This window comes from Triticum dicoccoides, chromosome 4B (genome assembly GCF_002162155.2).
Source record: "Triticum dicoccoides isolate Atlit2015 ecotype Zavitan chromosome 4B, WEW_v2.0, whole genome shotgun sequence".
NCBI classification, from domain to species: Eukaryota; Viridiplantae; Streptophyta; class Magnoliopsida; order Poales; family Poaceae; genus Triticum; species Triticum dicoccoides.
The window spans coordinates 226,356,752-226,366,950 of record NC_041387.1 but is presented as its reverse complement, the minus strand read 5'-3'; the positions used below and the strand labels follow the sequence as shown (position 1 = coordinate 226,366,950).

The window sequence follows — 10,199 nt, the reverse complement described above, 5'->3', positions numbered from 1 at the left end:
AAGAGCTCGGGAATCATTTTCGTCATCCCTTGCATAATATAGTTCATCACAAAGTTCTAGTAACTTGGTGATGGTGACTAGAGAACTCTGTCAATCACTATCTTATCTGGAAGATTAACTCCCACTTGATTCAAGCTATTGTAGTACCCAGACAATCTGAGCACATGCTCACTAGTTGAGCAATTCTCCTCCATCTTTTATCTATAGAACTTGTTGGAGACTTCACTCAACTCGGGTATTTGCTTGAAATATTAACTTCAACTCTTGGAACATCTCATATGCTCCATGACATTCAAAACGTCTTTGAAGTCCCGATTCTAAGCCGTTAAGCATGGTGCACTAAACTATCAAGTAGTCATCATATTGAGCTAGCCAAACGTTCATAACGTCTGCATCTGCTCCTGCAATAGGTCTGTCACCTAGCGATGCATCAATGACATAATTCTTCTGTGCAGCAATGAGGATAAACCTCAGATCACGGACCCAGTCCGCATCATTGCTACCATCATCTTTCAACTTAGTTTTCTCTAGGAACACATATAAAACATAGGGAAGCAACAACGCGAGCTATTGATCTACAACATAATTTGCAAAATACTATCAGGACTAAGTTCATGATAAATTAAAGTTCAATTAATCATATCACTTAAGAACTCCCACTTAGATAGACATCCCTCTAATCATCTAAGTGATCACGTGATCCAAATCAACTAAACCATGTCCGATCATCACGTGAGATGGAGTAGTTCTCAATAGTGAACATCACTATGTTGATCATATCTACTATATGATTCACGCTCGACCTTTCGGTCTCAGTATTTCGAGGCCATATCTGCATATGCTAGGCTCATCAAGTTTAACCTGAGTATTCTGCATGTGCAAAACTGGCTTACACCCGTTGTAGATGGACGTAGAGCTTATCACACCCGATCATCATGTGGTGTCTGGGCACGACGAACTTTGGCAACGGTGCATACTCAGGGAGAACACTTTTATCTTGAAATTTAGTGAGAGATCATCTTATAATGCTACCGTCAATCAAAGCAAGATAAGATGCATAAAAGATAAACATCACATGCAATCAATATAAGTGATATGATATGGCCATCATCATCTTGTGCTTGTGATCTCCATCTCCGAAGCACCGTCATGATCACCATCGTCATCGACGCGACACCTTGATCACCATCGTAGCATCGTTTGTCGTCTCGCCAACTATTGCTTCTACGACTACCGGTACTGCTTAGTGATAAAGTAAAGCAATTACAGGGTGATTGCATTCCATACAATAAAGCGACAACCATATGGCTCCTGCCAGTTGCCGATAACTCGGTTACAAAACATGATCATCTCATACAATAAAATATAGCATCATGCCTTGACCATATCACATCACAACATGCCCTGCAAAAACAAGTTAGACATCCTCTACTTTGTTGTTGCAAGTTTTACGTGGCTGCTACGGGCTGAGCAAGAATCGTTCTTACCTACGCATCAAAACCACAACGATAGTTCGTCAAGTTAGTGCTGTTTTAACCTTCTCACGGACCGGGTGTAGCCACACTCGGTTCAACTAAAGTTGGAGAAACTGACACCCGCTAGTCACCTGTGTTCAAAGCACGGCGGTAAAACCAGTCTTGCGTAAGCGTGCGCGTAATGTCGGTCTGGGCCGCTTCATCCAACAATACCGCCGAACCAAAGTATGGCATGCTGGTAAGCAGTATGACTTGTATCGCCCACAACTCACTTGTGTTCTACTCGTGCATATAACATCTACGCATAAAACCAGGCTCGGATGCCACTGTTGGGAAACGTAGTAATTTCAAAATTTTCCTACGCACACGCAAGATCATGGTGATGCATAGCAGTGAGAGGGGAGAGTGTGTCCACGTACCCTTGTAGACCGAAAGCGGAAGCGTTAGCACAACATGGTTGATGTAGTCGCACGTCTTCACGATCTGACTGATCAAGTATCGAACGCACGGCACCTCCGAGTTCTGCACACGTTCAACTCGATGATGTCCCTCGAACTGCGATCCAGCCGAGTTTTGAGGGAGAGTTCCGTCAGCACGACGGCGTGGTGACGATGATGATGTTCTACCGACGCAGGGCTTCTGCTAAGCACCGCTACAATATTATCGAGATGGATTATCATGGAGGGGGGCACCGCACACGGCTAAGAGATCCAAGGGATCAATTGTTGTGTCTAGAGGTGCCCCCCTGCCCCCGTATATAAAGGAGGGAGGGAGAGTCCGGCCCTAGAGGGGGCGCGCCAAGTGTGGGGAGTCCTATTAGAACTCCCAAGTCCTAGTAGGATTCCCCTTTCCTTTCCGGAGTAGGAGAGAAGGAAAGAGGGGGAGAGGGAGAAGGAAAGGGGGCTGCACCCCTTGTCCAATTCGGACCAAAGCGGGGGCGTGCGCCTCCTTCCTTTTGGCCTCTCTTCTCTATTCCCGTATGGCCCAATAAGGCCCATATACTCCCCGGCGAACTCCCGTAACTCTCTGATACTCCGAAAAATACCCGAATCACTCGGAACCTTTCGGAAGTCCGAATATAGTTGTCCAATATATCGATCTTTACATCTCAACTATTTCGAGACTCCTCATCATGTCCCCGATCTCATCCGGGACTCCGAACTACTTTCGGTACATCAAAACACATTAACTCATAATATAACCGTCATCGAACTTTAAGCGTGCAGACCCTACGGGTTCGAGAACTATATAGACATGACCGAGACACGTCTCCGGTCAATAACCAATATCGAACCTGGATGCTCATATTGGCTCCCACATATTCTACGAAGATCTTTATCGGTCAAACCGCATAACAACATATGTTGTTCCCTTTGTCATCGGTATGTTACTTACCCGAGATTCGATCGCCGGTATCTTAATACCTAGTTCAATCTCGTTACCAGCAAGTCTCTTTACTCGTTCCGTAATACATCATCCTGCAACTAACTCATTAGTTACAATGCTTGCAAGGCTTATAGTGATGTGCATTACCGAGTGGGCCCAGAGATACCTCTCCGACAATCGGAGTGACAAATCCTAATCTTGAAATACGCCAACCCAACAAGTACCTTCGGAGACACCTATAGAGCACCTTTATAATCACCCAGTTAGGTTGTGACGTTTGGTAGCACACAAAGTGTTCCTCCGGTAAATGGGAGTTGCATAATCTCATAGTTATAGGAACATGTATAAGTCATGAAGAAAGCAATAGCAACATACTAAATGATCAAGTGCTAAGCTAACGGAATGGGTCAAGTCAATCACATCATTCTCCTAATGATGTGATCCCGTTAATCAAATGACAACTCATGTCTATGGTTAGGAAACTTAACCATCTTTGATTAACGAGCTAGTCAAGTAGAGGCATACTAGTGACACTATGTTTGTCTATGTATTCACACATGTATTATGTTTCCGGTTAATACAATTCTAGCATGAATAATAAACATTTATCATGAAATAAGGAAATAAATAATAACTTTATTATTGCCTCTAGGGCATATTTCCTTCAGTCGTCGCAATCACCAGAACCCTATCCTTCATCGTTGCTAGCCATGTTTCCTATGATTAAATCTAGTCAATTAATTCTAGACCTAATAAAATGAATAATGACATAAAAAAGGCCTATTGTTTTGCAGGAACGTCGACTCCTTCCTGGTGCGGCAAATCCAGGGCACTCGATATGTCCTAGTTTGTAGCACAAGTCATGCCGAAATTCACGGAAAATTTCAGCATGACCTTTGCTAAAAAGTGGACAAATCAAGAACCTGAAATTCACCGGAACAGAAATGAATCAACATTCCGGCAAAACATAGGCCACTCAGCTTCATTCCCCAGAAATAGTGTTCAAATATCCCTCTTCGACACCGCAACACATGTCCAAATATACACGAGCAACCACATGTCCAAATTTCACAAGCTAATTCAAAAACAAAGTGTAGAAGAAAATTCATTTAACTACTAATGGAACAAAATTCAGTTAACTTTAGTGCTCTATAATGATGAAAGGAAAAAAATTCAGTTAACTACTAATTTCATTCATTTAGGTTATTCATTTAACTTCACCTAATTAACCTACTGTACCACTACTACTAGCAGCACGACTAACCTAATTAACCTAGCAAAACTCTACTGCCCTAACTGAAAAACATCTAATTAACATTTACGAGTACCACTACTGCCCTAACCTAATTAACATCTAGTAGTATCACTATATACTATACAAGCATCATCTACCCTAATTAAACCCTACTGCCCTAACTAACTTTTGCTGTAAACCAAATTTTTTGATGTAAACTAATTTTTGCTCTAACATCTACTACTTAACACCCTTTGCTCTAAACTAAATTTTTTGTTATAAACAAACTTTTGCTCTACTAATTTTTGCTCTAAAATGCAAAGAGAGAGGAGTGGGGTGGGGTGGGGGACTTACAGAGAGGGGAAGACGGTGGCGGGGAGGTGCTCGGCGACGGAGGCAGGGGCGGAGAGGGTGGGCTCGGGCACGGGCAACGGCGGTCCTGGGCGGGCTCGGGCGGCGGTGAGGTGGAGGGCGGCGACGGTGAGGTCGAGGGTGGCCTCGGGCGGCGGCGGTGAGGCTGAGGGCGGCCTCGGGCGGCGGCGGCGAGGATGACGGTGGCCTCGGGGGAAGACGGTGAGGTTGCGGGCGTCCACGCCGGCAGGAGACGGCGGCGAAGTGGGGCGACGGCGAATTGGGGAGACGGCGGCGAGGGCGAGGGATTTGGGGAAGAAGTGGTGGCCGGGGGGAACCGCTGTTTAAGTGAAACTTAACGGTAGCGCGTTTCCGAAAACGCGCTATAGCTAAGTTAGCTACAGCGCGTTTCCTGAAACTCGCTACTGCTATTCCTTTCTCCTTTTTTTCCCTTTTTTCATTTATTTTTCTTTACATTTTTTTTCCTTTCTCCTTTTTCTATTTCTTTCATTTTCAATTACTTTTCTACTTGTTTTTCATTTTATTTTATTTTCGTTAGCAGTAGCGCCTTACACATAAACGCGCTGCTACAGCAAAGTTAGCGGTAGCGCTGTTTCTAAAAGAGCGCTACTACTATGTGTAGCAGATCGGCTTAGCGGTGGGAATTTTATAGTAGCGCTTTTCCGAAGGGACGCGCTACTGCTATATGTGTATTTGCAGCGCAGTTTTCTCGAGCGCGCTGCTGCTATCTAGCAGTAGCGCCCTTTTTTAACATGCGCTACTGCTAAAGTTCTGTGTATAGGCTTTTCCCTAGTAGTGCCTGGTGACGCACCTTCCTCACTCATCCCCGGATCTGAGGAAGACGACGGCGTCCACCATCGCTCCTTGGCCTCTCTGCGCCGGTGCAATCTATCACTCCCGGAACTCTAGCGCACAAGCTAAGGTTGGGAGTGTTTGGGGATAGAAGTGGGGTAGAGGAGGATGAAGGGGACATGGCAGCAACCTCGCTGCCGCGGTGATGGTGTGTTGGCGAGTGGCGACGGCGTGCGGGCTGCTAGATCTAGCGGTCGACGGCGGAGGGAGGGAGCGCCTGAGAGGATTTAGGTATGAAGAATTGGGGTGCAGCCGTGGCACAAGTAGGTTGGATGGAGAAATATGAGGGAGGCCTGGTGCTAAGTTTTTGGCCCGCGCGCACAGAGGCGGGTCGGCCCAATTGGCAACTAGCAGTCGGTCGGCATTGATCGCCGACCAATAGTCAATGGAAAAAGACGCTTCGCCGACCAACAACCGAAGGTCAAATATCCAACTATTCCAGACCGACAGATGGTCATGATACACAACTATTACCGACCAACAGTTCAATAGAATCTTTCCCGTCCAACATTTAGTTGGCGAAACTGACTTCTCCCAACACATGACTGTTGGGAAATCTAGTGTGTGGTGTAGTGCAACTTGTTGTCAATTGTCTTCTCAATGTAATCAATCCTCGCTAATGCCTTGCCAAAACTGGTCATCACGTCTTCTACCTGTTAACCCAACATTTCCTGGAATTTATCATGGAGCTTCTTGTTCGTCATGTTCTCCCAGTCCAGCTCATCTGCTTATGATCCTGGCATGGTTAGCAGCAAGAGAAACACACAAGAATATGATCCTACATACTACTAGGAGAGGTTGTTGACCACGCTGGAGCACGATCAACCTGACCACGAGGGTTTGTTTCCTGCACGCAAATGAAGAACATGCAAGAAACTGAAATTGCAATCTGGATATTGCGAATATAAGAGGAAAGCTTTATTAATTTCCTGCACGCAAACGAAGAACAAGCAAGAAACTAAAATTACAATCTGGATGTTGCGAATATAAGAGGAAAGCTTTATTAATGAAGGTGGGGTTCTGTGATGTCTTGGTCTGGTCGTTGAACACAAACGAAATACGCGAAGTTGTAACTATGACAAACTTTTAATCTAAACAAAACTCAAACTCTAAACGACGCCCTAAGAGCTGTATATATGAAGGAAGAGGGGGAAATTTCGTGACCCCTTGGAGGAAGGGTCCGAAACCAACTCTAACTCTTGTTTCCCCACACATACGGACTCTAAAAACAATCTATACTCAAGGATTTCAAAATTACATGGGCCTGACACAAAAATAAGGTGGCGCGGCACCTATTATAAGTTATGAGCGAATTTATAAAAGGGCAACTTGTATATTTCGTCCATGTCCTTGTATGTCATCAAAAAGGCTTCAAAGTATTGAAATCTGCACTAAAACATCGTTCTGGTTCCTTCACGCGCGCCTTCATCTTCATACTTGTTTCTGCTCCCTCTTGTCCATGCTAGGCCCTTCATTAATAATCAACATAAATGTATCCAATTTAGGCAGCATCATATTCTCATAAACATTACAATTGTTACCAAGAAGCGGAAGTACCTGGTAATTCAATTGACGTGCGCAAGCTCTAGTAATTAGTCCAGTATGTATTGCAGCAGGGGTTGTGGGTGTAACAATGGTATTGATGTTTTCATCATCAACATCATACAAGGAGGAATCATGCCAACTCATCTACACAATATAACATCATTTGTCCGCACAGGCCCTAGCTCGCAGCAAATAAGCAAACAGCAAAAATAGAGGAATTTCATGAACACTTGGAGGGCACCAAGCCCTAGCTCGCAGCAAATAAGAAAACAGCAAAAATAGAGGAATTTCATGAACGCTTGGAGGGCACCAAACTGAATCGACCGAAGTAGCTCACCATGGCCACGGCAATCAATGGACAACATCACGAAGGCATCATGATGGCTAAAGGGATGTGGACAAATCCGGCAATAACGCCTGGACCAAGCACCGAGCTCGGCACATAACCACGGCTAGACGATGGTTGAGACGATCATATGGGGTTCACCCGATCGATAATCGACAATGGTAGGCAGCGGCAATTTAGCAGCGACCATTTCAAGCAGCAGCAGGGGACTCGAACAGAAGGATTTGGTGCTAAAAACAGTGAGCATCGGTTCTACATTTAGCTCAAATTGGGTTATTTATCATAGGCTCTTTGTTGCAAACAAATAGATTGCTTCAACATGCAAATGCGACTGAAAACAGTGACCAGAGACAAACTTGTCCGTTTAATATGTATAAGATTGATAACTCTTACAGTTCTTACAACATCAGCTGAAACTGGGTACTTTTAAGTAAGACAAACTATGACGACATCAAACGAATTTAGCTGCAACTGTATTAATGTATGACGGCGTTCAGGCCATCCCACCACTGCTCGCTGTCCTGATTATCTGAAACAGAGCTGCACAGACAGAGTTGTAGCGTGTTAAAAGAGGCAAATCAGCTGGAAGATCTTTCTTTTGAGATTACAAAATAAGCGATACTAAGATGAAACAATTCATCTTAGTTATGCTGAAAGACGGACACACAGCAACTACGTAGACAACCCTCAAGTTCCATATGGACAAGCAGGAAAAAATGGCCGAACTACACAAAGTACGTTCATGAAAATCATGAGATAGATGCAACCTTTCGGTTCCTGCACAATCGCAGTTATGTTGCTTTTGAGTCGAAGGGTTTGTTAGAATCTTGTAATAGCCTTACATACATAGAAAATAGGTCAATGGCTCCCAGAATGCGCACACAAGATCAATGTCAAAGATTATCTAGCGCAGGACTCTAAAGAAGAATATACACTCTTTACATAGGACATGAATGATCAAATTGTTCATGGAATCATACTCATGACAACAGCTAAGATTAAAGAAATGTAGTCACTAGTAAATATCTTCCCAAAGCAAGGTGGCTGATGACAAATGCTATGTAAGTGAGCATGTGACAAGTGGCAGTAAAGTAGATTGAACGTAAGAGATTGAGAGGAGATTGGAATGCATACATGATCCGACGACCACAAAGATGAAGAATCCAAGCACTATAGGTCCAACAGGATAGTCATTCCCCTTCTTCACAGTGGTTTCAGGCACCGAACCCCTCTTGGTGATGTTCTTCTGGAACTTCGCTGTCTTCCTGTCAGCAAGGCGCCTGGAAGTAGTCTGGCATACAGAAAGAGGAAGGCCACCATTCAGCGAAAAAGATACATTGAACAATATAAATAAGCACTCAAACTGCTAACTCCACATATACGAGGGTTAAATGATAGCAAAACTATCAATAGATTAGCCAGTTACATGCAGTTGTCAGTTGAACTTCCAGCCAACAATAGTGAGTTCACCAATACTTTTTCCTGCCTAGTAGGCAGTTTACGAACCAAGTGACAACCCACGACAGTGCCACCACTACATGCTTAGTTTTCTGTGGTGGCATCAATATTTCATTACCGAGAAAAGGTGCATCCTTTTTCCCAAATGTACACACTACTATGAAACTACAATAACCAAAGCTAAGGAGCTGACAGCTTAAGTTAGGTAACCAGCTGCACCAAAAGGGGTACAAAACCTAAACACAAAAATGTTTACATGATATTGTGAGCAAAATTTGCATTCAACACCTATGTTTAGCAGGATGGAAGATCGGCAGTTGTTCCACCCGCAACATGCTACAGAGGTTTGGTTTACACTAGAGAATTACATCAAACACTGCACGACTCCATGCAATTTAGCACGTCACCACTGAGATTTCTACCCATGCTCTTGATTCCACCACACAATCCCAAAGTACGAATTCTGATGGCAATAGCAAATACAAATACCCCATTTCTATGTGAAGAGTCATCACTAATTCATTAGTACTAATTATTCCAAGACGGAATAAATCGTGGCAAATCATCCAATCTCCCCATTATGAGGACTTGACGGAGAACATAAATACCTAATTTCCAGTGCCATTCGACTCAAATAACCCCTGTATCTACCTATTCCTGATCCATCCTCGCCGCGAGAAATAAAACAACAGCATCCGATTCCCGTAAAAGGCTCGATGCTAACGGTAAATCCAGCGCTCCGAGCACTGCTAGCCCACAACTGCACAAAACCAACGTATCACGCGGATCCACGAAAATGATAGAACCTATTTCTCCCAACCAAGCGCAAACATCAGGACCAAATCAGAATCGAGAACACGAAGGGATCGTATCCAAATGTGTCAAGGCGAGGATCCCATACGCAGATCCAGATCCGGATCCGCTGCTAACCGGTCAGCACCGACTCGTCCCGACAAGGGGGCATCCTTTCAAACAAGGTGGAGAAGTCTAGATCCGCTTACCATCTTGGCTTCGGGCTGTGTCCGGTGAGCTCGCCGGCGAGGAATGGGAGCTGGTGCAGCCGGGGGTTAGTTTGGACTCGGTGTTGTGATTTGGCCAATTTGAGGCGAGACGAGGGGCTTTATAGGAAACCGAATGGCTTCTAAGGCTCTGTCCCAGCCTGCCTTTTTTTTAGCGTTGTCCCAGCCTGTCTTTGCGTTGAGTGGAAGGCGTCGGCAGCGTCGACCGTACGGGCCGGGAGGACCGTCGCCGTCCGCGCCTTTTTTCTTTCAAGGAAAAAAAATGAATATACTACCTCGATGGTCCTGGTTTATTAGGCATGGCCATTGCATAACCCACGGTGACATCTCGCATGTAGGATCGGATGACAGGAAAAGTAGATTCGGATGGGAAGCGGGATCCTGTCGGCGTCCTGGGAAGGGGTCCCCAGACTTGCCTGCCTGCGGCTTGCAGCGTGGCTCAGCAGTGGCCCAGTACGGACCGTCTTCATTAACCCAAGCTCAAGACCCTCGAGAGGGGTCAAGCCTCGCGT

At 44.9% G+C, this 10,199-nt stretch overlaps 1 protein-coding gene across 1 annotated transcript; it reads right to left on the bottom strand.

Moving 5' to 3' along the window:
- Positions 1-7,517: 7,517 nt before the first annotated feature.
- On the bottom strand, positions 7,518-9,820 carry LOC119295845 (probable stress-associated endoplasmic reticulum protein). Its single transcript, XM_037574294.1, has 3 exons — positions 9,670-9,820; positions 8,345-8,501; positions 7,518-7,750 (listed from the first exon to the last, which is right to left on the bottom strand). The coding sequence occupies exons 1-3, from the start codon at positions 9,670-9,672 to the stop codon at positions 7,704-7,706; spliced, it is 207 nt and encodes a 68-aa protein (XP_037430191.1). The 5' UTR covers positions 9,673-9,820; the 3' UTR covers positions 7,518-7,703.
- Between the last annotated feature and the right edge of the window lie 379 nt (positions 9,821-10,199).

Coding starts and splice junctions, on each gene's coding strand:
- LOC119295845 (XM_037574294.1), bottom strand. Junction 7,751..8,344: donor CTTTGTGGTCGTCGGATCAT/GTATGCATTCCA, acceptor CTGTCTGTGCAG/CTCTGTTTCAGATAATCAGG.